The sequence below is a fragment of the Ambystoma mexicanum genome, chromosome 5p, assembly GCF_040938575.1.
Source record: "Ambystoma mexicanum isolate Mex_15411 chromosome 5p, UKY_AmexF1_1, whole genome shotgun sequence".
In the NCBI taxonomy this organism is placed as follows: domain Eukaryota; kingdom Metazoa; phylum Chordata; class Amphibia; order Caudata; family Ambystomatidae; genus Ambystoma; species Ambystoma mexicanum.
The window spans coordinates 924,308,688-924,335,906 of record NC_090930.1 but is presented as its reverse complement, the minus strand read 5'-3'; the positions used below and the strand labels follow the sequence as shown (position 1 = coordinate 924,335,906).

At 49.0% G+C, this 27,219-nt stretch overlaps 1 protein-coding gene across 6 annotated transcripts in view; it reads right to left on the bottom strand.

The window, feature by feature from the left end:
- The window catches only part of LIMD1 (LIM domain containing 1), a 681,428-nt gene that overhangs the window by 13,929 nt on the left and 640,280 nt on the right, over positions 1 to 27,219 (bottom strand). For all 6 annotated transcript variants that reach the window (XM_069613346.1, XM_069613350.1, XM_069613351.1 and 3 more), the window contains 2 exons: positions 26,789 to 26,840; positions 230 to 298 (listed from right to left, as the gene is read on the bottom strand). In XM_069613346.1, coding sequence (XP_069469447.1) covers positions 230 to 298; positions 26,789 to 26,840 — 121 coding nt within the window. The remainder of the gene's footprint in view (positions 1 to 229; positions 299 to 26,788; positions 26,841 to 27,219) is intronic.

Genomic DNA, 27,219 nt, shown 5'->3' with positions numbered 1-27,219 from the left:
AGGTTTGGGAACCCCACAAACCTGCAACCCGAAGACAAACACAAGGGAACTGTCACAAATGGCAAGCTATAGCCAGGAGAGGCCATGTCATTGGTCACTGTCAGTTGTTTGGCACCCAGTCTAAGTTTTCCTCGATTATCTCCTGAATCGTGACAAATGAAAACCACTTTTTGGCTCTTTGTACCTTCCACCAGGCTACCCTGCCCCACAATTTAAGTGGTATACTCACCTCACAGTGATAACAATCCACATGGTAGTCCTTGTCCATTGATACAACCCGGATGGTTTCATCTGAACCCTGTAAACATACGAAAAATATAGATTTAAGTTAGCTGCATTGGTAAATATCAGTGGTTCAAAGGGTCCTGCAATCACTTAATGTTAATCAGGTTTATAGTTGTTTCCAAAGTCTCACAAAAAGAACATTTCCTTGTCATGCTATATCTCTCCTGAAGACGGACATTCCTGTGTGGCTGTTTTGGCATGGCACCTTTTGCGCAGCTCCCCATTTAAGCCACCATGGTGGCCATGGCTAACAAGGCGCAGGGACCTATCCATGCCAGATAATACTGCAGTAATATCCCAGTGCAGAGACCTATCCGTGCTGGGATGTTCCTGCTTGTTAAAATATATTGTCACCTTAAGCACTAATTGTTAAATTTCTGATTCTGCACTTTCCTTTGGTTTCTTTGAGATTCGTGCTTTGGGTGACAGTATTTCTAAGCCAAATACTATGTACTCAGTATTGCGTGGCTTAAACTGGGGGGATTCTTCTTTTTTCCACATTTTTGACCATTTCCCATTCCAGTTGGATTAAAAAAAATATGAAACATCGAGCATTTTTAAACGCTGGCTGTTTTACAGCTCTGCCAAACTATGGGTTTTAGTACTGAAGCTCGTATTTGACACCTGTTTTTGTGTGGAGACAATTCCTTCCACACAAAAGCATCACCGGATGTGTAATAACTGAAGGTTTTGCATTACTCAGAATCATAAGGGAGATCATGCCAATGTCACCACGCCTTTTGCAATACGGATTGTAAACCACATGACAAAGGGTTATTTCAAGGCTTAAATACTTGTTGGATACTGAGAATGCACAGCATGGCCACTCAGTGTAACATTCTCGAAGAGCTCATTAATATTAATAAGAGGTGGCCAGATCTAACTGATTCACGTACGGTGGCGATATGAATGTCTGCATTAGAAACAGTTAGACTGAAAGCTTACGCAATTGCAAGTTCATAGAAAGAGAGAGATTGAGAGCAAGCGAGAGAGGGCTGGGCAATGTTTGGGTGGAATGTTGATAAGATTGACAACCAAAGCAGTGCACTGTTTCGTAGGGAGCTGCCCAACTCAGGAATGTAACCTTGTGTCCCACAAAAAGGCCCTCCCTCTTACATCCCTCCTGCATCCACTATTGCGCGTGGCTTTCTGAAGCAACCACACATGTGACGCATTATAAAACACTGAAAAACTGAAGTAAATTTGGTTGTTTGTCAGAGGAAACCGACAGGGGAGAAGGGTGGGAATCATACCCGAATCTAGGGACCTTTTTAATAATTTAAGACCTGCACTTTCCTTTTGGGGAATGGACTCCAGGGACTTCATTACAGAAATTGTGCACTGAGGTAAATGGAATTTTACACAGTTTTGGTACGGAAGGCAAAAAATGAATTGGTGTAAAAAATATTCTTTCAACACATTTTTGAGCTAATAGGGCAACATTAGCACTATGGCCAACATTGCTGTGGTGCGAAAAACACTGAAATGGTACGTACTTGCAGTAGGGCAATGTTTGCCCTAGTGCTAATACTGTGCAAAACTACAGTTTTACTGGTGCAAGGTTTCTTTAATGAGACCTGTGATTAGGTCCCCTGCCTGACTTTGTAAGAAATGTTGAAGTCATGAGGGGTGGGGGGGGGAGCGTTCGACCACCCACTAACCGATGCTGATACAGATGCTGGCGGTGTGTGGAGGATCCCTGGACTTCCCCCACATTATCCTGCATATGTTGCAGGGGCTTGCCACATTTGTGTGGTAATGTCCTGTTAAAGGGCCTTGTTTTAATAGTGTCCACCATTTTCACTGCCTTCCTCTCTCGGTCCTCATATTGAGTAAAAGTCCCATGGCCAGGCAACTCTCTTTAGGCTCGCAGAATCTAGGTAATATTGCTAGCCAGAAAGTTCTATCGGTGAGTGACAAAAGTGCTGTACTAGACTTACGATAGTGTGCGCTTGTTCATGCTAACGTTACTTTGGGTGGGCAGATTCTCGCAGGAGAGAAGGACCAGTCCTGCGGATTCCTCATGCACTCAACCTCCTTTGGACATGCACACAAATCATACCCAGGAAAATGTGATGAATCCAGTGAATTCGTCCTTTCTCCCCAAGGGGGAGCCACTCCCTTTGGGATTAGGGATGTGTGCCTACTACGCAATACCATCCCTAGGGGTCAAAGCAAGCGGATCCCTCTGGGTTCCAGGAATGCTCAAGTCAGGGTTACATCTCACCTCTCTTTTCCCCTAAGAGCCTGGTGTTTGTTGGTTACATGGAAATTGAACCTGTTGGTAAAATGCAGGGCTCCCTTTAATGTGGATGACTTGGCGACTGACATGTGCTCACTCCCAACTCGTGTGGATGCCAATGATCTATGGACTTCTAGGGAGGAACTTAAAAAAACAAAGAAGACAAAGCTGGAGTGAAGGAGAGAAACTGGCAGGAAATCCGGAGCACCAACCCGCGCAGAGACGAAGATGGAGGTGGTCCTTCCGACAGAGGAAAGAGAACCACACAAAGGACGTGGCGGGCAGAGAGCAAGGGCTCCGCGAGTACGGCAGCTACATCAATGAAGGAGGGGGACCCCAGTGAGTACAGAACAGATGAAGCAGAAAGCACACTGCAATGCAATAAGAGGTACCTGAATGCCAAGGTACCAAAAGGGAAGGAGAGAAGCAGGAGAAGCACCGACGCAGCACCTTGAGGACCAGAGATCCTGATGCTGACTGTGAGCCCGCCACCAGAGAGAAGGTACACGAAGGGGGAATGGTTGAATGGTGGTGTGGCCAACGACGAGGGCTGAGAAAGCCCTCAGCTCACTGGCTGCTGGGAAAACAAGACCTCACAGAGGGGTATAAGAAATCCACTAACCAGGGCTGAGAAAGCCCACTGGGGGCTGGGAAAAGCAAGACCCCACACAGGGGTATAAGAAACCCCCTAATCAGGGCTGAGAAAGCCCAAAGCCCACTGGGGGCTAAGAAAGTCAAGACCGCATAAGAGGGTGACACAAGGACGCTAATCAGAGCTGAGCAAGTCCCAAGCCCATTGGGGGCTGAGGAAGGAAAGAACCAGCAAAAGGGGCAGAAGAAGAAATGTAATCCATGCCCCCACATGGGGCTGAGAGAACAGATAACCCAAAAGGGGTTAAAAAGAAAACAGAGCATCAGCAGCCTGAGCAAGCCCAGATTATTTGAAGCTACCAACAAATGCTTTTGGATTGGATTTCCTCCCCATGCTGCTTAACACAAGATAAGAGCTTGCAACAACACCCACTATCGTAATTCTGAAATCATCCTTATGTCCTGAAGATGGCTGGTGTATGTGATAAAGACGGATTACCTGCAGAAACTTAAGTAGACATGCTTGAAACTTCCATTGGACAATAAATGCTGGACAGCTCTGTAACAATTCAATAAGGCAAACTACTGTATTATAAATGTATTATTGATACACGCCAGTATTTCAGAATAACAGTGCATTCACGGTCACTATAGCACTTTGCACTTTAGGGCGATTTGTTCGACCTATTCTTTTTAACATAAATTGGTCGTCATCAATTTGCACAGTATGAATTAAATAGTATGTGAACCAGTGGGTTGTCTACATAGTGAATGATGGCATTGGGCACCTGGATGTTCCCTAAATCAGCATGTAATATTCTGTTGAAGATACTAGGGGACTCATGGTACCCCTGAGGCGATGAGGTGATCTTGTGTGCTTGAAGCGCATTCCACATGCGGGAACGCAGTGAGGTACTGCGGGTCAGTGCCCAAGGGTATGGAAAAGAAAGCGTTCTTAAGATCCAGCACGGTGAAGTGGGTTGCCTCTTTGGGGATGCTGCACAGATTCGGCGCAGGGTTCGGCACTACAGGACATTCTGCCTGTACAATGTCATTTAGAGGGTGGAGATCCTGTATCATTCTCAAACTCATGTTGCCTTTTTTATCGGATAGAAATCCGTGTTGCATGGGGAGGTGGACAGTACAATTATTCCTTGATTTAGGAGTGCAACAATGGTGTTTCGTATCCCTTCCTCGGCTTCCTTGGACAGCGGATACTGTTTTGCTCGGAGCAACACTGCGCCTGGCTTGAGTGTGATCCAAACTGGAGCACCTCCCTATAAGAGCCCTACATCCTGGGAATTGGTTGTCCATATTTTCTCTGGGACCTGCTCGATGTCCGTTTTAGTGAAGGGGGCCGGGCAACAAGGAACATTGCACCATAATCTCGCAAGGGATACAGGGGAGGAAGGATAGCTGAGGGGCAATGCGTTTGTCTTGAAAGCAAGACAACACAGCGCAACACAGGTTTGAATCCCGATCCCGTTCTTAGAAACCACTGGTTGGTATTACGCATGTTATAAAAGAACAATTATAAATATGTTATCTAATATAAAAATATTAACATTTTAAAAAACACAATTTCTCCATTGTCATCCCGATCTTCAAACAGTTCTGCATCTGTTACTTCTTTAAGGGGCACAGTTGGGTCAATACATAACAGTACGCCACTCGCACCGATCACAGTCTGTCCTGACCACAACAATCCTTTTAGCTGACACCACTAGGTCCTGTAAATCTAGGGAAAGTATCGTTCCTGCTCTGGGGTCACCACAGGTCGGGTTGAAAAATTAAGTCAGATGGTACCCACCAACACGCCTTACCAATCTGGGGCATCGCGTCAAGCAGAACTGTGATCCAATACACAAACATATCTGGGTCCACGGGGGTTACGCAAACCGCCAACTTCCTACCTCCGGCCTGTATTATGACCATCGGCCTCAAGGCTCACAGGCCTGGCGTGGCACATACCAGCCCATGATCCATGAAGGAGATGGTCATGTTCATTTTGCTCAACAAATCCTGCCCTAACAAATTTATGGGGGAGGTCTTTGAGTACAATAAAGGGGCACGCACCATTTTTCCTCCTTTTTTGATTGCTATCTTTTCTGTGTAGGGAACCATTGTGACAGCACCAGAGAAACATTGCGTGTCGAGAGTTTCACCTAATGACGTATGATTTAGTGGCACCTGTATCGACCATACAGATGAAATGCTTATAACTAATCTCAGTGCCCACCAAGGGTTCCTCGTCAGGGTGGGTAGTAATGGACATGACTGGGCATGCAAGAGGTTTCTGTGGGCTGTCCTAATCAGAGTATGTATTGGAACTTGGGAATGTGAAAGGGTTGTCCCCCCATGACTCTGACCCCCCTGTAAGGCGCTATTGTTCCATTTGGAATTGCATTAGTTGTGGACATTTTACCTCCGTACGAGGGGTTCTGCTGAGCTGTTTGTAATCACAAGCGCCTCAGCAGAACCCCTCGTACAGAGGCATTTGGCAGGGCCATCATCTGCACTTGTGGGGGCCTCGTGGTAACTGGGTATAACCCTGCTGTATCTCAGAGTATGGAGGTGGCCATCAGGGGAGGGAAGGAATATGGCTGTTGCAGTGCAGGCCAGATTGATTTATAGGTTGCATACCACCCCCGCCTACTTCTGCATTCTCTTGCACAACACCCCCACTTCCCACAGCTCCAGCACTGAGTGGGTCCCATTCCATCTCAGGCCCCATTCCACCAAATCCACCCACGCCCCTGCTGCCCACTTGAAACCCTCCTCTCCCCTGCTGCTGACCTCCTTGTTGCCATCAGGATACTGAGACTGAGGTCCACCGCCCACTGTCCCTGTTCTCCGACTGGCCAAAACGCTGCTATCTTCACATCTGCACGTGCTGCAGCCTGCTCGGCCGAGTCTGTCTGGGTGTTTGCCGTTACCGCTCCTTCAACTGCTATTTTAGCTAATATTTTCTGCACCAGTTTCGCATCCTCAGCCTTCAATCTCTGAGCGATTTCATTTTCTCGCTCTTTAATCCTTTTACAATGGTGTATAATTATAGTCCGATTTCAGTCTACCCCTTTGCTTCTATGCCCACTATCTTCTTGAGTGCTTTATGAACTTCCTTGGGCAATCTCCTCTTAATGACAAAATAAAAAAAGAGGAACTGATCGGTCCCACTGGTCACCAGTCTCGGCTCTCCACATCTCCTGCATTTTTTAAATATATTGCCCTGGGTCTTCGCCATCCCCCATTGTATATTGCATTATTGACTGCAGGTTGGGCATATCAGGGTACGCCTGCCGAAATGCATTCCATACCTGTGCTCTGACATTGTTGAACGGCACCCCGTCATGGGTATCATCATCTATTTTTACCCCCGGGTACCCAGCTTTTATCCAAACATCTGCCACCTGATCTCCCACTACTGCTACAAGCAAGCTTTTTATGTCTCCCAGCGCTAAAGGAATTCCAGCTGTCTGTTTCTCAAATGCATATATACACTTCCCAGCCCCAGAAGTGAGGGGCGGGGTGCCTTAATCATTTTGTTTTTATCCACCTGAGCCCAGGGCACATACTGAGCCCTCCCACAGCCTTTGTGCAATAATGGCAACTGCATGCCCACTCACCTTCTCGCTTTCTTATTTCCACCTTCTTTCTTCCTTGCTACAGCTGCCCGCGCAAACCCGTTCCTCAGTCGTGGAGCCTATAAGCTCTCTACCCATGGAGTACGCTACGGCACTTCCTCCTCCCCCTCAGAGTCCCCCTCAGAGTCCCATTCTTCTTCCTGTAGTGGTTCATCTGCTTCCCTGTCTTATCTCACAGTCCCATACCCTACATTTCCTGCATCTAGCCCATCATCTTTACCCTTTTCAATATGTACATCTTTAATTGCATTACTGACCAATCTAAACAAAATGTCTCCGGCCCTCCACTCATCAAAGCCACACCCCGATGTATTCCATCTTCCCTTAAGGCCCGCAATCGGGCCAACTCTGCTTGTGTTGCCTGCAGGGCTTCTTCCAATTCCTTTTTGGGGTGACATTCGAGGGCACTATTGTGCTAGTGCTCGTTTGGTATGGGGGTGGTGCTGTGGCGGGGAGGCTACATATGTTGGTGTATCCTGTAGCGGGCTGGGCCGTGAGCGGGTACAGCCCTACTTGTGGCAGGGGTGACTATTTGCTCCATGGCAGTTGGCTGCGCTACACTCGTGCGGGGATGCCACCATCTTGGGGTCTGTGCTCCTCGCTGTCCTCAACATCCTCTACCATTTTCCACAGTTCTAAAATCGTCTTTCTCTTTTGAAGTTTTTTACCTTTGTATTTGGCGGTTAGAAACATGCTCACATGTTCCAGTATCCCTCTGTTATTAGTGCCCTGTTCTGGCCAGGGACGGGGCATCCTCCTTGTGTCCCTGCCACCCACTGCTTGTGGTATTTCTCGATTTTATCCTTATACAATGGCAATGCACTATACATATACTCCAGCGAAGTCATTACCCCCATATTGACAATCGTGTTCAAAAAAACATTTAGTTATGCGCAGCACATAATGTTATTATAAGTGTCACTGTGACTACCAGTCCTATGTTCCTACCTCCCAGTCGCCCCTTATCCACACTTTGAGAAACCTAGAGGTATTCTCCCAGTTAGACCCTGAGAATCCTCTATTCAGGTGGCCAGGGGAGGGCCGTCGCTCTCGGATCCCAATCCTGGGGGTGGACGAGTGAGGGAGAATCACCTGGGTAGGGGAGTCCGGGGTTGTTCTCATGGGAGTACCCTAGGCGAGACATGGTATCCCCCTTCTTCCATTTACCCACAATCATATAACCCCTCTGCTTTTAAGGGGTATTTTCAAATGCATTACATCTCCCCCTTTCCTCATTATCCTTCTGAAACCCTTTCTTCAGGTTTCATGGGACACATACAATCCCATTCCATCCCCCCCTCCACAATTTCAACTAATACTGGGAAGAAGAGGCAACCAGGAGTAGTGAGGATTACCTGCTGGAAACACCTTACGAAAGGGAAGACTGCCACCCACTAACATCAAGTTCTTCCATTAATAGAGTCAGGCAGAGTCAGGCATTTTCCACTGACGTATCACACCTGCTCCACTTGACTGTTTAAGGCTAAAGGACAGGCATGTCTTGTTAAGTGGAAGATTGGAGGTCAGGCAGACCCAACCCTGACCACTGGCCCAGCCCTGGCCACACACCTGCAGCCCATTGACACACCACCACCAGAGGCTGCTGCAACAGCACAAGGTGAAGCAGTTCGGATACCAGCAGGGGATCCCAGCTCAGTTCAAAGTCAGCTTTGCCAGGGAGCAGGAGAGCCAGAGAGCAGGAAGGAGCAGCAGAAGGGGCCTGGAGAATCTGGAAGAGAGCGGAGTGCCAAGAAGCTGTCCCAGTGTTTGTAAGTGGCGGCAGTGTGGCTAGGGCGCCATGTCTCCAGAGAGCCGGAGAAAGGCAGACTGCAACCTGCTGGCCGTGTCCAGCAGAATGCTTGTTCCCTTGGGGCTTGTGCCAGTCACCAGGGTGACAGAGGGGCAGTCTTTGAAACCCTGACCTCGACCCAAGCATCCTGAAGACCGCTCGCCAGCACCACGCTTACCGGTGAGTTTCAGGAAGGGAAGGAAAGTGAAACTCAGTAGCATGTGGGTGGCTGAAGGGAGGGAAAGACTGTAGACAGAGGCACGAAAGTAAAAGACAAAAAAGTCAATTATTGCCCCTAGAAAGAGGGGCAATGTGGGACTTGTAGCGCAGAGACAAATCGTATGGAAAAGCCTAAGGGGTCTGGTACCCATGTTACAGAAGAAATTCTTGAAACACCAGCATTGCCTCAGCCAACAGGGAGACAGGGGTGTTTCAAAGGAGGACAGACAAGAGAGTAAGAGCAACCCTAACCAAGAGGTTGAGAGTGAGCCGAACAGACAGAAAGAAACAAAGCGTCCAAGATGCACCAAGCTAAGAACTGGTACTGTGTTATGAATTAAAGAAGTGCCAGTGGCACGATTATGTGAAAGCCTCACTGACAAGTGGTCCTGCAGAGGGCTAGCAAATACTGTGCGTTTGCGAAGGTCTCTGTCATGTAAACCATTGAAGGATTGTTGAACTGTTGGGGGAAGGGAACCCCATTGTGAACCATTTCGAGTTGATGCTGAACCAGGCAAGGGAAGGCTGAGAAAACTGTGTTTAGAGAAATTGGTACCAAACCAGGCGCGGGAAGCCTGAGTGAACTGTATGCTGTTGAACTGTGTGAATTCCGAGCCAGTCGAGGGAACCTAGAAGAACTGTTACCCATTGAACTGTGTGAACTAGCCACTCAAGCTCCTAATGAACTCTTATTACTGAAGCTTGGGGAAGGGAGTGTTATCCTACTTCATCACCATCCTGACTTTCATTTGATACGCTCTTTCGTTTTGACTTATTTCCCACCCACTTAGTTATAACTTTGTGTGAACTTTTGAAACCAAGGAACTTTGTGTGAATCCTGACGTCAAGGAACTTTTGTTGTAAACTATGTGAAGCAAAGGAACTTTGTTATATCCCGAGTGACTCCAGCTTGGGGAAGGGAGCTGTGCAACAAGCTCCTGTGCCATCCTGATATTATTCGACTCACTCTTTTGTTTTGACCTAACCCTGTACACATTATCACTGTAGAAGTGAGGGCAAGATTAGGTTTGACATGGACACGTTTATTATTTTGACAGACTGACTGACTGACATCCTTTCATTTAATTTTATGGTCGAGACTACTCCCATTATAGAGATAGGGTCAGTTAGGAAGTCTCCAACCCCTTTAAAGTTAAATAAAGGTTCATTTGGGTCTGTGTCTGCCTTCTGAACCCATGCCCATCTCACAACACCCTCACCCCTGCACACACTCTCTCACTCCCCACGCCCAACACCCACACTACTTCCACAGGCCCTCGCTTGACCTCCACCTACTAAACAATGTTATTTTAACACAGCAAAACTACAAACTAAAACAATAAGCCAAAATAACTACCACAAAATTGTCTCCTTCCCTCACCCGAAATATACTGGGCACAGGAATCCAATCCCTCCAATTATACAGAGCTCCTATTTTTGTATCCCCTTATCACAATAAAAATATGATGCCACCTTCTCCCCTAACTCTAAAAGAATCTCACACTCCTGTTTTTCTCCTCGTTATCCCCTCAATAATAATAATGATATAAAAAGAGTATGAAAACCGCCACGTGGTCTTTTACACTTCCATTCCACACACGCATACCACATCTCCCCATTCCCTCTTGCCCTCATTCTTGTCGCTCGCAAGAGGTTTACTTTCATCTGCATGTTCACTCAAGCTCCTCTGTCACTGGGTCCAAATAACGGCCTGCACCCTGTAAGGAACCCAGGGTGGCAACAGTTAAAACAGACAAGTGATCACAGTTCAAGGGTGTTTATTGAACTTTATAATGGGTGAGCTAAACGCCTATTCTAAACCTAAATCTAAGATGGAAGCAAAGCTACGACAAAGCTACGACCATCAAATAATAAGGCAGTCCTAGTGGTGCGTTGTCCAATAAAAAGGGTCTATGCTTTAAAAAAAAAACTATTGCCAATCCTTACTACTAAATTACCAAAAGTGTGTGAGATAATGTTCATCATAAAAGAAGGAACAAGTTACTTACTTGTAACTGTTGTTCTCCAGCATGGGTCTGGCATGGATTCACATGCTCATGAATATTCCCCGTCGTCAGGCTGGGAATCCTCGGTAAAGAAAAAAATCAGTATCAGTTTCGTTTCTGATCTGTCTTTCGTAGTAGTAACCAATCCCTGATCTCTGCGTCATACTGACCACAGCCAATGACTGCCCTCTACCTAAGCCCCGCCTCTGGCAGCCATCTTCAGATTTGGTAGCACGTGAAGTGGCAGTATGACCAAGTGAAGAGCCGCAGAGGGGTAGGCGGGAGGGTTCGCATGTGAATCCATGCCAGACCCATGCTGGAGGACAACAGTTACAGGTAAGTAACTTGTTCCTTCTCCAGCATGGGGTCTGGCATGGATACACATGCTCATGAATATAAGAATAGATAGCAGTAGACACATGCACAACCACAGGGGGTGGGAAAAGGCTCAACATTAAGCAATACAAAAAACTCAACATTAAGCATCTCTTACCTCCTCACCAGGCTCACCTTAAGCGAACAGGTTGCGCAGCACTGCTTGGCCGACCCTGGACTCCTCCCTGGAATCCCGATCGACGCAGTAGAATCTCGTGAAGGTGTGCGTCGACCTCCACGTAGCAGCCCTGCAGATGTCCATTAGGGGGACACCAGATAAGAACGCCGTAGTAGCAGCAATCGCTCTGGTCGAATGGGCTCTCGGACGGCCTGGCAGCGGTCGGTTAGCCAACCGGTGACAGTGCATGATGCAGCCGGAGAGCCATCTGGAAATAGAAGACTTCGAGAGAGCCTTCCCTTGATTCACAGGTCCAAAGTTCACGAACAGCTGTGATGTCCTCCGGAAACTCTTTGTGCGGTCCACGTAGAACTTCAGCGCTCTAGCCACATCCAGCGAGTGCAAAGTCTTCTCGGCCGGCGACGAAGGAGACGGGAAGAAAACAGGTAACACCAAGGGCTCGTTAAGATGGAAGTCCGACGGCACCTTGGGCATAAAGGAGGGGTGCGTCCTAAGCACCACGCTCGAGGCATGGAAAGTCAAGTACGGTGCTTTGCAGGATAGGGCCTGGATCTCTCCCACTCGTCGTGCGGAGGTAATGTCCACCAGGAACGCAGTCTTCCACAACACAAACTTCATAGGTGCGGAGTGCATCGGCTCGAATGGAGGCCCCATGAGCCTGGTCAGCACCACGTTAAGTTCCCACGCCGGGGCCTTCACCGGCGGGAACGACCGGAACAGTCCTTTCATAAATTCTTTTACCAGTCAATGGGACCACAGGGACGTCCGTCCTGTGGTTCTGGTATATCTGGAGATCGCAGCCAGATGAATCTTAATGGAGGCATGGGCTAGCCCAGCCTTTGCCAGCGATAGCAGGTACGGCAGCACTTGAGGGGCCGTAATCCATAGGGGGTTGATCTTCTGTGCTCGGCACCAGATAGAGAACCTCTTCCACTTATGACCGTAGCATTTGAGAGTCGAGGACGCCCTGGCCTTTGCAAGAACCTCTCTGCAATCGGCCGGTATATCATAGCCTCCAAACTCTAGCGCTGCAGGAGCCAGGCCTGCAGGTTCAGCGATGCCGGGTCGTGGTGGAAGATGGCGCCTCCTTCTCTGGAGAGAAGGTCCGCGTCCGCCGACAGCTTGATGGGAGGGGATGTTGACAAGTCCAGAAGGTCCGGGAACCAGGTCTGCCTCGGCCACGCCGGTGCGACGAGGATCATCATGCACCGGGACCTCTTGAGCTGGCTGATGAGTCGAAGCAGCAACGGCAACGGAGGGAACGCATACAGGTATAGGCCGTCCCAGGGGAACGAGAACGCATCGCCCATGCTTCTCGGCTGGGGAAACCTGCTGGCGAACCTCTTGCACTTCGAGTTCGTCGCTGTTGCGAACAGGTCGATTTGGGGTTTACCCCATCGTCGGAAGAGTAGATCCACCTGATCCTGGCGCAGTTCCCACTCGTGACACGTGCGCAGCTCCCTGCTGAGCGAGTCGGCGATGGTGTTGCTTTCTCCTGCCAGGTGGAAGGGAACCAGGAACATCCCCTGGGCGACCGCCCAGTGCCACAGATCCTGTGCCTCCTTGGATAGGGCTGGGGATCTGGTGCCTCCCTGCTTCCGTATGTAAAACATTGTCATGGTGTTGTCCGTGAAGATCCGCACCACCTTGCCCTTGAGCGACGGGAGGAACGATTTGAGAGCCCGAAAAACGGCTCGGAGTTCCAGGACGTTGATGTGCAGGAGCCTCTCCTCCGGGAGCCAGAGGCCTCTTGCGTGGAGATCTCCGGTGTGGGCGCCCCAACCCTCCAGGGAGGCGTCAGTCGTCACCGTCTCCTGGTACGCCGGCGTCTGAAAGTCCTTGCCCGCCGTGAGGTGCGCTCGAACGCCCCACCACTGAATCGCCCGCTTGAACACCTCGTTGAGGGGGACCCTGTCTTCGAAGGTGCCCGACGCCTGCATCCAACGGGCGTCGAGAAATTCTTGAAGAGGGCGCATCCGTAGTCTGCAGAGGCGCACCAGGTAGATGCAAGAGGACATCATCCCCAGGAGGGACTTGATGGACCTCACCCTGGCCACGTCCGTGGCAAGCAGGCGCTGCACTTTGCCTAGAATGGCCTTTGTTCGTTCTTCCGACGGGGCCGCCAGGCGCCTCACTGTATCGAGCTTCGCTCCCAGAAACAGGGCCACCTGCGACGGCACCAGGTGGGACTTTGGGTAGTTTATGGCGAATCCCAGGTCTGTGAGTAGCTGGACGGTCCTCGCAGTGTGTTCGACAGCGAGTTCCCTCGTCCTTGAGCGGATGAGCCAATCGTCCAGGTAGGGGTAGACGTGAATCCCCTGCAGGCGCAGCCGCGCCGCCACTGGTGCGAGGCACTTGGTGAAGACCCTGGGGGCCGACTTCAATCCGAACAGCAGTGCTCTGAATTGGTAGTGGCGTCCCTGGACGACGAACCTGAGGAACTTTCGGTGACTTTTGAGGATGGGAACGTGGAAGTATGCATCCTCCAGGTCCAACGACGATAGAAAGTCGCCTTCCTCCAGCTGTCCCAGTACGTGCTGGAGGGTGACCATCCTGAACTTTTGTGATCTGATGTATTTGTTCAAACGACGAAGGTCCAGGATGGGGCGCCAGCCGCCCGTCTTCTTCCTGACAAGGAAGTACCTTGAGTATACCCCAGAGCCCCGGAGCCTCTTCGGGACAAGCTCGATGGCGCCTTTCCTGAGCATCGCCCGTACTTCCAACAGCAGTTGCGGGACGTGATTTTCCTTCCTGGCCACAGGTGGAACGTGAGGGCACTTCTTCAGGAATTCGATAGAGTGTCCTCTTGCCAGGGTATCCAGCACCCAACAGTCGGTGGAGATGGACTTCCACACGCCGACGAAGTTCGTCAGCCGGCCTCCCACCGGGGTGCTTCGGTGGGGGCCCGAGACCACGGCCGGTTCAGTCCTGCTTGGAGGTGGTGGCCTTGCCGCCCTGGCCACCTTGCCAACGGCGGCGAGGCGCTCCCTGCTTGCCGCGACCCCTGTAGGCCTCCTGAGACGAGGAGCGCGCCGCCTGGCGGTAGGACGACGAGCCACCGCTGGATCCCTTGGAGGCACCTCACCCTGGCCACGTCCGTGGCAAGCAGGCTCCGAAAGGGCCGTCGTTGCTGAAGGGCTCCTAGGGCGCGGGCTGTCTCCGTGTCCGTTTTTATGGCTTGGAGGGATTCGTCCACCGCCTTCCCGAACAAGTTGCTGCCGTCGAACGGCATGTCCAATACCCTGGTCTGGACGTCCTGACAGAAGTCGGTCGCCCGGAGCCAACCCCGTCGTCGTAGGCAAACACCGTTGCCCAGCTGGCGGAACCCGGTATCGGCAATATCGGTTGCCACCGTTATGGCGTGGTCCGACGCCACCTCGCCCTCTTGCAGTATTTCCAGAGCCTCGGACCTCTTGTCGTCCGGCAGGAAGTCCAATATGGGGGCCAGCTTAAACCAGAGCTCCCTGTCGTAACGGGCCACGATCGCCAGGGCGTTGGCCGCTTTGATCGTCGTCGCCGCTGACAAAATGACCCGCCGCCTCATGGCGTCCAACTTCTTTCCCTCGCCGTCCGGCGGGGAATTCGACGTCGAGGCTCCTGACCCCGCCGCTTTCTTCTTCGCCGCCGCTGAGACGACCGAGTCTGGCGTTGGCTGGGCCCTGAGGCACAGGGGAGCAGTTTCGGGGACCCGGTACTTCTTCTCGTACAGGTCCCGTTTGGCTGGTGCCGTGGAGGGGTTCTTGAGAACCAACAGGCCCTCCTGCCAGATGTCATCGATCAGGGGCACCGCGATACCCGTCTTCCTCTTGGCCTACCGGCGCTGATAGAGGAAACCTTCCTTTTTCTGCTCCTCCGGGCAGAGCTGGAACAATTCGGACGCCCTGGCGATCATGGCGTGGAACGAGCCAATCTCGTCGGGCGGCGAGGCCTGTGCGACGGGAGACCCGTTCCGTCGTCGTCGCCGTCGCCCTCAGAACCCGTCGTCGAGCCCAATGCACCGTCATCTCCCGACTCGTGGGAGGATGAGGAGGGAACTGTAGGCCTTACGGGGGCGAGCGGAGGAGAGGGTTGGGTCCTCCGTCGTTTGTTCTGAGGACTTCCCGACGGGCCAGGTTGCGGGTCATCCGGCCTGGGCCGTGGGAATCTCGTCCTTATCTCAGAGCATAAGGACTGGATGGCAGACAAAATGGCCGCCGAGCCATCCTGAGGCCTAGGATCCGGCTGCGCCGGAAGGGAAGGCCGCTCTTCCTCACCATCGTCGTCTTCCTCGGTTATCTCCCGAGGATCTTCCTGACGGGATCAAACCTTCTCGAATTGGACTTCGAGGTTCCTCACGGCCTCGGTCAGTTCCTCCTCCGAGGCTGACTCCGAGCTCGAGGAGGGCACCGTACCCCCCCTCGCTTCTTCCATCATGGCGGCCACGACGATGGGCTGAAAAGAGGATTCCCTCCTTGGCGGCAGGGAAACTCTAGTCCCGGAGGCGGTCTCCGCTGGCGGTGTCTCTGCCGGCTTGACCAGAGTCGCCGCGATAGCCTCAATAGAGGCCTTCGCCTGCTGGGTAGGGGCCTTGACCACCTTAGGTGCGTCCCGGGCCTTCTCCTTCCGGGGAGGGGCGACGCCTCGCTCCCCCTCTTCCGAGATTGGACGGGGCTTCTCCCGAAGCTTACCCGGGGTCTCGGACTTTCTCTTCCCCGAACCGGAGCGTTGGCTCGTGGTTGACGGTGCCGGGGAAGGTGCGCCCTGCCTGGCGACCGAAGAGCCCGACCTTTCGGCGCTCCCGGAGCCAGCGGACTCACAGCGCTTGGCCTGGTGTTGGGCCCCCGTCGCCGGGGCGCCCGCACAGGACTTAGAAGCCCGCTCGGACCCTTTCTTCTTCTTCTCACCCGTCAAGCCCTTCTCCAACCAGCTTGCGAGACGGGATCAACGGTCCCTCATGGTCCGCTCCGACAAGTTCTTGCAGAGCTGGCAGTCCTTCTCTACATGAGTCTTGTCCCCATGAAGACAGTAGAGGCATTGCGAATGTTCGTCTTCCTTAAACACATTCTGCAGCCCGCATCCAGGGCAGCTGCGAAACAGCTTGGGTCTGGGCGACGAACTCGCATCCTGGGCCATCTTGAAGTAGGCCGCGAATCTTCTGGAATCCTCCAAGAAGTTGATTCGAGAAAATCTTCATCCTTGAGGGGCGTAGGAAAATCCTGCAACGGGTAGCCGTTAACAGGAGTAGAAACGGTGGAGCTTGAGGCTCGATTAACCAAAAAAAATGTGAAAATTCACCTGAAAAAGCACAAAACACACAGTAAAAGCTCGAGAGCTAAGCACGAGGACTCCCAACACTTGAACGTGCGGTAAAAATCTGAAGATGGCTGCCAGAGGCGGGGCTTAGGTAGAGGGCAGTCATTGGCTGTGGTCAGTATGACGCAGAGATCAGTGATTGGTTACTACTACGAAAGACAGATCAGAAATGAAACTGATACTGATTTTTTTCTTTACCGAGGATTCCCAGCCTGACGACGGGGAATATTCATGAGCATGTGAATCCATGCCAGACCCCATGCTGGAGAAAGAAGTGTTCACAAAATGCTAAGTCAGGATGGTGAGGCTGGGTCTCCCTTTCCCACGTTTGAAGCACGGGACAAGGCAGGGCTCTCCAGCACAGCACACTTTTTGGCCTCATCAGCACAGGGTTCACAGTTAATTTCAACAATATCAAAAATCATCTTAGGCCAAGTATCTTTCCTGCAAAAGTCTCTTGCCTCAGAATGCCTGTGGTGCTTCACAATGGCAAACGAACAAAAGGTGTCTTCGGTACTCTTGTACCTCGGGCAATTGTTCTTCGCCCCTGTGATCTCACTCTGTCGGGCTTGGATCCTTCTTGTACAAATGGGCCACCCTGCGTCGGGTTCACTATGGCCCCCTTCTTCTATACAGTTTATGTATTCCTAATACAGTTCATGTATAGCTCAGTCTCATCAGAAAGCAGGGTTTTCTTTCTCCTAGCTTTCTTTCAGCATCCCTCTGTCGGGTTCACACTTGCCCATCTTTCAAAAAGATTCCTCTGTTACATTCGCATGTCGGTGGGGTGATGGTTTTTCACCCCTGGATACCCCCTCTTCCGGGCTCAGACCCTTCTCAAATGTTTGCCTCCCTCCTTCAGTTTCACTATGGCTTTTGTCAACTCAATTTCACTTGTGGCATTCACAATTCTTAATATATTTTTAAACAGTACATTGTGGACATCCCCATGTCGGGTTCACCTTTGTCAACACACTGTTTATTGGGACTTTTAGGCTTTGCCCTTTTCCATTGGCATCCCTCCGTTGGGTTCACTCTTGCCAATTTTACATTTGCTTCTATTTTCTTATGAGGCAGGATTCACGTCCCTTGGGTTTTCACTGGTTTGTCGGTCAAAGACTTTTGACAATACAGGAGATTTGGTTTTACCTGCTTTGCTCATTATCCAGTGGCACCCGCATCGGCTAAACCACGAGGTTTGGCCTTCCAACATGGCCGCTCTGCATCAGTGAGCTGCCCGCATCTGTGTTGATACACCGCCTCTACAAGGCTGCTTAGGATTGGCTGGAGCCATCCTTTTTACTTCATCCCCATTCGCTGGCAGGCGAGAAGGCGGCACAACCTCGAAGGCTTTTTGCCTGTCCCGAGCCTCTCACAGCCGATCACGCCGATCCGCCACAACCCCTGCCCAACTTGGCTCAGCCTCCAGAACAACTATATCCAAGGTAACAAGTACGGCCATTCAAAGTCTAAAGACTCGTTTTATACTATCACTTTACCACATTGCCTATGTACTAAGCTGTTCAACAAGCCACTTGCAAATGTACGTTGCTCCCTATCTGCCTGTTCTGCACTCACTCGCCCCCACCGACCTCCCCGAACTTATCGGCCGCCTGATTGCACAAGCGCCTTTTGACTATATCTTCTCGCATCTACCAATATTGTGATCCGTGCCTTGTTTCAGCTTACTGTTACGTCTGCGCGTATCTTACCATTTGCCCGAACCAACTGATATCGACATAAATGCTTGCTTTGATTTGTTTTGATTGTGCCCACAGCCGCCTCCTGAGAATATGTGTTTAGTGCACCTAGTTAACCGACTATTCATCTGTAAATTGGAGTATTTTGCTATACCTGTTCGTGCGCATACCGTATATTGCCTCTCTATGCTTGCGCACTGCATCAGTGTGCACCTAGCCTGCCTATACACCACATAGCACTGTGCCCTTCTGATTGACTGGCTACGCCCTCTTGCCTTAAAAATGTGTATGCTGTATATATGTGTATGACGATAATCTAACCTACGTTCCACAACGTTAGCTAATGCACCGTACCGTACGTCATACACCCCTGCTCTGTTTGACAATTGTGTCCAGACTAAGTGTACATATGTGCTGACTTGGCACAGGATACTCCTGCGCATCTGCGCCTGGTACACTGCCCTCCCTACAACTCACATGTATGCCTTTAAACTCGCCCACATTGCATTGCCGACCTTAGCTTTATGACCATTGCGACCACAGCACTGCATCTAGGTACCTACCCTACTCTGATTCTAGACATCCACGCGCTGGTGCTACTTTGACTTCAGTTACCTGTGCATCCATGCCTATGTTGAATCCAGAGAGCTATGCTTACCTGAATCTAGCTTCTATGCTTATGCCTTTTCAACTATTGTAACTGCTATGTACCTAGGCCCCGGCGCGTATCTTGAACATTTATATCTATGTACTGGTGGTCATTCTGAATTTAGGTATTACTGTTTCTGGCCGACTTCAACTTTAGACTTCTATGTATTGGTGCCCATGCCAAATCTTGATTACTGTGCATACTTTGAATCTAGCTCCTATGCCTATGTTGACCCCTGCCTTGTGTCCGCTGCACCAGTCTTGCATCTAGGTATATACACCCTCCTTCATCTGGGCCTCCCTTGATTTTGCTATTTTCCTACCTTAATGACATACCGATGACTAGCTAGCCACGCTACACACAAATTATGTATTTGCCTGTGATCTACACTGTACTACTCAGGACTATCCTACATCTAATAAGGTCACTAGACTACACCATGCCGTCACCAATGCACACATATGTAACAAGCCACAACAAACCCCTTTGTCTAAATGGCTTGACTACAAGACCTTGTTGTCTCCTCCAAAGAAACCTCAAACTCCACACCAGACTTCCCAAAATGTATGAACCGCTATCCAAAATTGTATATAACAATAGCACTAATAATAACACTATTAGAAACCTAAGAGGCCAGCAGCTTCACTCCAAAGTGCCTGCTCACAAAGTTACCAACACGCAACATCCACTCCAACTTAATAGTCGAATTTATCGAGACCACAACACCCACCCTAGGTGCTACCTACAAACCCAGGCACCACCCTTGGAGCCCACACGGACTAACATAAAAGGAGCTCTAATGAATGCCCGTTCCATGGTGGCCCACGCAACCGAAATAGCCGACCTTCTCCTTATGGAAAATCTGGATTTCCTTCCTATCACTGAATCCTGGCTGCATCCAGCAGCCGGCGCAGCGATCATGCTAGCCATCCCCAAGGACTACACCCTTCTTAGAATAGACCGCACCACCTCTCGAGGTGGAGGCCTGGCCATAATTGCAAAAACAAGTTTAGCACTAAGACTCATTCCTCCACTAAATGTAGACTCCTGTGAATCCCTCACTGCCAAGCTGTCCATCTCGGATACCCAGACTCTATCCATTCACCTCATTTACAGAGCTCCAGGCCCACTCGGCTCCTTTGAAGACGATCTTACCAATATCCTTTCGGACAACCTTAAAAACTCTTCTCGCTGCCTTCTCTTAGGAGACATTAACGTTGGCTTCAAAGACCCATCAGATCATAACGCTGCGCAGATCAACGACTCCCTTGAGGAATTAGGGTTCACCCAAAAGGTATCGGGTGCCACCCATACCAAAGGTAGAACTCTCGACTGGATACCAGAGCAAAACTGCCAGACTTCCATTACTTCCTCAACACCATTGCCCTGGACCGACCACCACCTGATCTCCTTTTTTCCTACAGGTGACAGCCCCCACAAAAACCAACAGTATAGCTCCTGCCATTCCAACTAGAAATAAAAAAAACAATACCACTGACAAACTCATCCCCCTGATTATACTCACCCTGAATTCCCTTCCCGCCTTCACAGATCCTTCCATCTTAGTAGAAGAGTACAATAAAGTAATGCTATCTGCCCTAGACACTATAGCTCCATTGAAAGTCAGAAAGATCAAACCGAAAAAACATGTGAATACATGGTTCTCTCCCCACCTGAAAGCAATCAGACTGGAAAAACGTAAATGTGAGAAAATCTGGAGACTAGAGCCTTCTGACACCAATAAAAACAACCTTAGCAAACTGACCTCCCTCTACAAAAAAGAGATTATCTTGGCCAAACAAGAATCATATAACCAGCGCATCACTCAAGCCAATTCCAATACTAAGTAATTGTTCACTATCCTCAAAGAGATTAGAAACGCCTATCCAAGCCCCTGATACCTGCCTTAAAGACGAAAGCTGGTGCACTAGTATTCAGAATGCCCTATTTAGCAAAATATCGGCTCTCCAAGCCAAGATCAATAAAAAAGAAACCATCTTTCGCGCACCTAATCCTATTACAATCTCCACACCAACGCCCTCGACCACCCTGCCTACCACTTTCCATACTATACCCACACCCCATTTCCACTTCAAGAAAGTATCCATCCTTGAAGTTGAAAAAGTCATCCTTACCCTCAAACCCTCCAACTGCCATGGCGACCCGTGCCCAGCACAAATCATAAAAGATGCTGCACGAGACCTCTCCCCATTTATCACTAAACTCATAAATGCCTCATTCTCCACTGGCACTATTCCCCAAAACTTGATACAGTCATGGGTCCTCCCTCTCCTCAAAAACAAACACTTGACCCATCCATACCTACCAATTATAGCCCCATCACCACAGTTCCATTCCTGCTCAAAATCTTAGACAAGGTGGCGTACCTCCATATCCAACATTATCTTGAATGAAACCATCTCCTAGGAGTGCGCCAGTCAGGTTTTAGACCACAACATGGAACGGAAACTTAGCTCATTGACCTTAAAGCACAAATAGACGCCTTGAGAGATAATGGCAAGACAGCACTACTATACTGCTACTTGATCTCTCGGCGGCTTTCGACTTGGTCGACCATAAGACTCTTTGTAACCACCTGGACTCTCTCGTTCACTTCTCACTAGAAGCTATAGGATGGATTAAATCCTTCCTTGACAATAGAACAATGCAGGTCTTCTCACCATTAGCAGCCGCTGACCCCATACCCATCACTTGCGGTGTGCCCCAGGGCTTCTGCGTGTCTCCTACTCTGTACAACATCTTCACAAAGCCCCTTTTTGATGATATAGATGGCCTAGGTATTACCTACACTAACTATGTGGATGATACACAGATCCTCATCCCGTTGACGGGAGATTACAACAAGGATTTGGCCTTCGTGAATAGAGTGTACCTCATCATCCAGGCATGGATGGCCTCCCATGGTCTATGCCTGAATGACGACAAAACGGAACTCCTCATTCTCGTCACCCCGCCAACCTCCTCAAATTAGGCCAGATCTACTTCAACTTCAAAATAGACAATGTCATCACAGTAGCCAAGGAAGTTAAAAACCTTGGATTTTATCTAGACTCTACGTTAAATTTTAAAAAAACAAGTCAATTCCATGGCCTCAGCTACAGCTTACAACTGTAAGCTAATTAGAGCAGCTAAGCCCTTCCTCTCACCTAAAAATTGCATCACTTTAGCAAGAGCCCTTGTTTTATCCAAACTGGATTATTGTAATGCTTTATATGTGGGGAGCAATAAATACATTACCATTAAGATCCAGATTCTTCAAAATAATGCCCTGAGAGCCGCCCTAAGCTTCCCCAAGAAAGCCCACATATCCGACATTATAAGAGCTAACAAATGACTCTCTACAAAAGATAAAATTCTTCTCAAAACAGCTTCCCTGACACACAAATGCCTACACCATGCTGCCCCACAATACCTCATTGCCAGATTCTCCAGACAATCTTCCAATCGCCCCTCGAGAACAGCCAACGCCAACCTCCTACTGGTGCCTAGATTTAACCGTATCAAGACTGGCGGAAGTAGTTTTCCGGTCAAAGCTGCCCAATACTGGAACTCGCTCCCCCCGACTCTTAGAGAAGAACAACCTTATCCTCGCTTCAGATCCAACCTTATTAATTCGATTAAGGAAAATTACATCTGACCCCTCACTATTTTTAGATCGCACCACGTGCCCCATCTTTATACGCTGTACCTATTTGATCTCTTGTTGCAATCTGCCTTATCTGTACTTAATGTATGCTACTTTTCAGCAATGTAACCAAAGCTGAACAACCCTTATTGCCTTATTATATATATATTGTATATTACCTTACAGCAATATAACCAAAGCTGAACAACCCTCTTTTGCCTTCTGCGCCCTAATAACCTTGGGTCTGGCGCGCATTATAAATATTAAAATAAACAAACAAACAAACCCCTGTATGACCACTTCAACCTTTTCCTTTTGGCTCTCCTAGGGCCTTCTGGTTCTTGTTGTTTCAAAACAGGTCCCGGCCAGAGTCTTTCAAATGAGCGCCCACGTGGCACCGACCCCTCTGCACCAGCACTTCAACTGGGCTTTCTTTAGAGTTCAAACATACACACAAGTCCTTTCTTCTTGCGTTCAAAATGTTGCTACTTGCAACCTTGGGCTCAACACAGTTCGGTTTGATTTCAGCTTCCTCTGACTTACCGGCTGTGCTGAACCCGTTGGCTTCTTTGTTCTCTGGAGTCAAGGATAGAACCATGGTAGCAAGCTTGTCTTTATGCCTCCGTTATCAAAGTGGGAGGCCCTTGTATACCATTGACCTCTGCTGCTTTGCACGCCAGCTGTAACTCCCGGTCTTAGGATTTCTCTTTCAGAGGCTTTGCGGGTCTGAGTTGAAAAGGGCAAGGGCAATTCCCCCTTCATCGTCCTTTCAGGTCTCACAACCTTTCTTCTCTGTTTGAACTGGCGGTTTGGTGTAGCTGTCTCCTGTGCTTTCGGCTTTACTCGAAGTGTGCTTTCGTGCTCCCGTGGGGAAGGTAAAGGGCCGTCAGGTGCGTGTGATTATTGTCAATCGCCTGACTCTCCCAGACACGTGTGTTGGGACCCGTCAGGTTAACAGCTCTGGTGTTAGTGCTTTGTGTGTTACAGTGTAAGAAAGTGTTTGTGCGGGAATGGGGTGGGGGGAGCTTCTAAATATCCTACAGGGTAGGATGAGTAAAAGGTGTTACAGGGAAGGGGATACCACGTCTCAACCCTCAGTGTCCCACTTCCACTGCCCGAAGACCCCTCGCCCATGTGATCCTCCCCCACTGGTCCACCCCCAGGAACTGGATCCAATAGCGATGGCCGTGTCCAGGCCACCTGGACAACAGATCCCTGGGGACTAGTAAGTGAGACACCCTCACGTTTCTCACAACCCTCCTGGGAGCAGCACCCCGCTTCAAAGAGCAGACAGGAATTAGATGAAAATGGCTCCTGTGCACCACTGTGGGTTGCGCGCTTGGGACTGGTCGCAGTAGGTGGGCGCGGCCCCTCAAGAGATGAAGCCTGTCAACCTCCGTCTTTGCAGGGGTCACTGGGATCACGTCGGGGGTTACCAAACATATAGAGAAGCCCCTCAACGCTCACACCAGAAAAAATGCAACACACTAGGGATCCAGGCGCAGCACACCTCTTGCAAGCAGAACCAGATTTTTTTCCTAAAAATAAAGATGCGCCAGCAAAGAGCTCTGCTGCCACAGAACGTTCTGCCAAAATCGGAACAAGCAAAACATTAAAAAGGCACACAGCGTCATCAGTGACGTAAGTTACATAAGTTACAAATCCAAATGGCTGGTTGGAGTGACCCTATACATAGGCTACCTGCTCCATAAGGGATGCCAGGCCATTGGTCCCAGCCCCTTCTGTCCATCTTCTCCCACGCAGCTTGCTCTCGCACGTCATCAGGCGAGAACCTATAGTTAATTGTTCATTATACGAAGAAAAACAATGCATTCTCTATCTCTAACATAATGAACATCTGGTTCTGCAGACAAGGGCTAACAGGATACTTCGAGGTCACTGTAACTCTCAAACCCCAGCTTGATTCCAGACTTGTTGGCGCCTTCCAGAGCTCCCCACCCTTGTTAGGTTTGTTGTTTTACCCTTGCTGGCACCTCACAGTACAAATCAATTGATTTACTGGTGAAGCCGGTCCCTGCTTTCTGATCCTTTCTGATCGATTGGGGGTCTAACAGTTTTATGGTTGGGGCTCTGGGACTGGCTGGTACCTTGGAATATTGGGGTCTTGGGACTGGGCATCTGGGCGCTATTACTTAAAGCTGGGATTGGTGAAGGTGGGAGGCTTGTGCCCTCCTACTTGTGGGATCGCTTTTCGCACGGAACTTTCAGCCCCCTCATGACCTTGAAGGGTGCATTCCTTCTAGGATACGAGGCTGGCAACATGTGACAGCGAAAGCTTTATGATTCTCTGCGGCTATGGCTTTTCTCACCAGTGCCCAAGATACAACCTTTTCCCACATGCATATGCTTATTACTGCGTCCATGGCATGGGCCTGCTGCCCTGGCTGCAGCACAGAGTTGGGCCTCGATTTCAATATGGCTGCTACTTTCTAAAATGCCATTTGCCCCTGTACCCTCCCAAAAACCCTACAGCACATTCATATCTATACCCACACATCTCTAAATTTTCCTATGTATTGTACAGTCCAACCAACTCTATGGAGTTAACACGCATTTAAAATGTCCTTAACGACAAGCTGGCAAGACCAATAGCCCAAACCACACCCACAAAAGTAGCATAGTGCTGGAATGCCCTATCAACTGCTCATTTTTACTATTGGAGTGTTGGGTATTTTGTGCAATTGCACAAACATCAATGATGTAAACAATGTATACCACTTCATTTGTAATAAAAGGTGCCTGTATTGTGCTGCTACGAGGGATGCTGCTGTTGCCTCCCACACATGAATGTTCATGGACTGAGAATGCACAGCCAAAGATTCCAACAACCTTCTACAACTGTCTTTACTCTACTGAGGTGTTTATGCTCAGGCAGATTTTACACTTTTCACTTGTGATTTTACTATATTTTAATGGTGTTCCAACCCAAGGGATTGGAGGTACATCAGCTGCAGTAGGTAACTTCCCTTATTTCCATTTTGCCCCCTGGTAACACCCGATCTTTAACCATGAGAAGGTGGTTGAGTTCTTTTTATTCAACATTTTTATAAGATTTGCCTGTATCACTAGCATACATTTCATATGCAAACTTTACCATTTGACAAGACCAGATGTAGAAATGTAGTTATGTTGCATTAATATTACAGACCAGTCTAGGTGCTGCTCATAATGTGACAGCAGGCAATTTGTGAGAGAAACCAGATATTCGCATTGAAACCAAAATTCCTCATTCCAACCTTCTCTCACTTGTGTCCAGTTGGCAGACAGCGGCTTAACCGAAAGTAGTCAATTAGCCATTACAATTACCTCTAGCGCATTCAACTGTAGAACCTTCTCCAAATCTTGGGCAGCAGAGCTCTGAAAACACTTTGAAGTAACATAACCTTGTAGAGGACAGGCTTGAATTAATAGAGAGGAAGCAATAGCTTTCGAATCCCTGCAACCATAAAAGCATCCTTATAATGTTATGGAGTCAAAATGGGGAACAAATTGGGGGTGAAGGGGTGTAGTTTGAACAACGTGGACTAAGATTTTTGAAAGGGTGGAATCTGGTGAAGGGGTGCGGAATCTGGAGAAGGTGCAGAGTCTGGCAGAGGTGGAGTAAAGTTGGGTCGGGGGGCATGTATTTATTTGGGCCAACGGCAGCAGAAAGCTTAAATACGGCCCTCTGTGGCATGTGTCCTGTTTCCCCGACTTGTGAGAACTGCATATAAAAAAACATGCAAGTTTCACTTGCGTGGCTTTAAAGTGTAACCATTAGTTAACATATCCAGGCATTGTCCCACAAGGAAATGAGCTCTCACCATGTAACATGACAAACATCACTGTCCGCTTTGTTTGTCATCAAAGCACTGATGTGTGGGAACACAACGTGTTTTGCAGAATTAAAAGAAGTGCGGTCCATTCATGCCAGGTGTATGGCACCGGGGGACCAGTGTGCAATACCCTGAATTCTTTTACCGATGCTCTGCTTGCTATGCTGCGAAAGGATGTTATTTCCTGTGCTAATACAGCGTTCATGTGCAAACATTCCAATTCCGCATGGATATTTTGTTTCTTGATGTGCTTTCTCTGCAGATTCTTTAATAAGAAAATACCCGGCTATGATTGTATTAGCAAGACATACAGAGATAATCTGTGGGGAAAATTGCAAAAAATAGCCAGTGTAAAAGCAGAAAGCTACTTCTCACCTCTGATGGAAGAATGGCTAGTCCACATGCTGCACATTTTGGTGCCAAAACCCTGAAACAGAAAACGAAAAACATATTTGTCTATGCTGTTAGAAAGGACACAATAGAATATTATAAGATAATGTGTAACTAATGTGCTAGTGTGCACCAAACAGGGGAATCATTTACCACCAATTCAACTGTCGCGTTTTGCGACACACATTGTTTTATTAGTATGTGTAATATTTTTTTTTAAACTTTCCACAAGTGAAAAATAAATAAATCACTAAATCAAAAGATATCTTAAAAGAAGTATATTTAAACATATCACATCGAATTTGCATAAATACATTAGGACGACATACATGAGATCCATTAGATATAGTTAATCAACAGTTGCTCAAGGTTGCTTTGCTATAAACGTAATTAATCAATGTTGTGCCAGACATGCG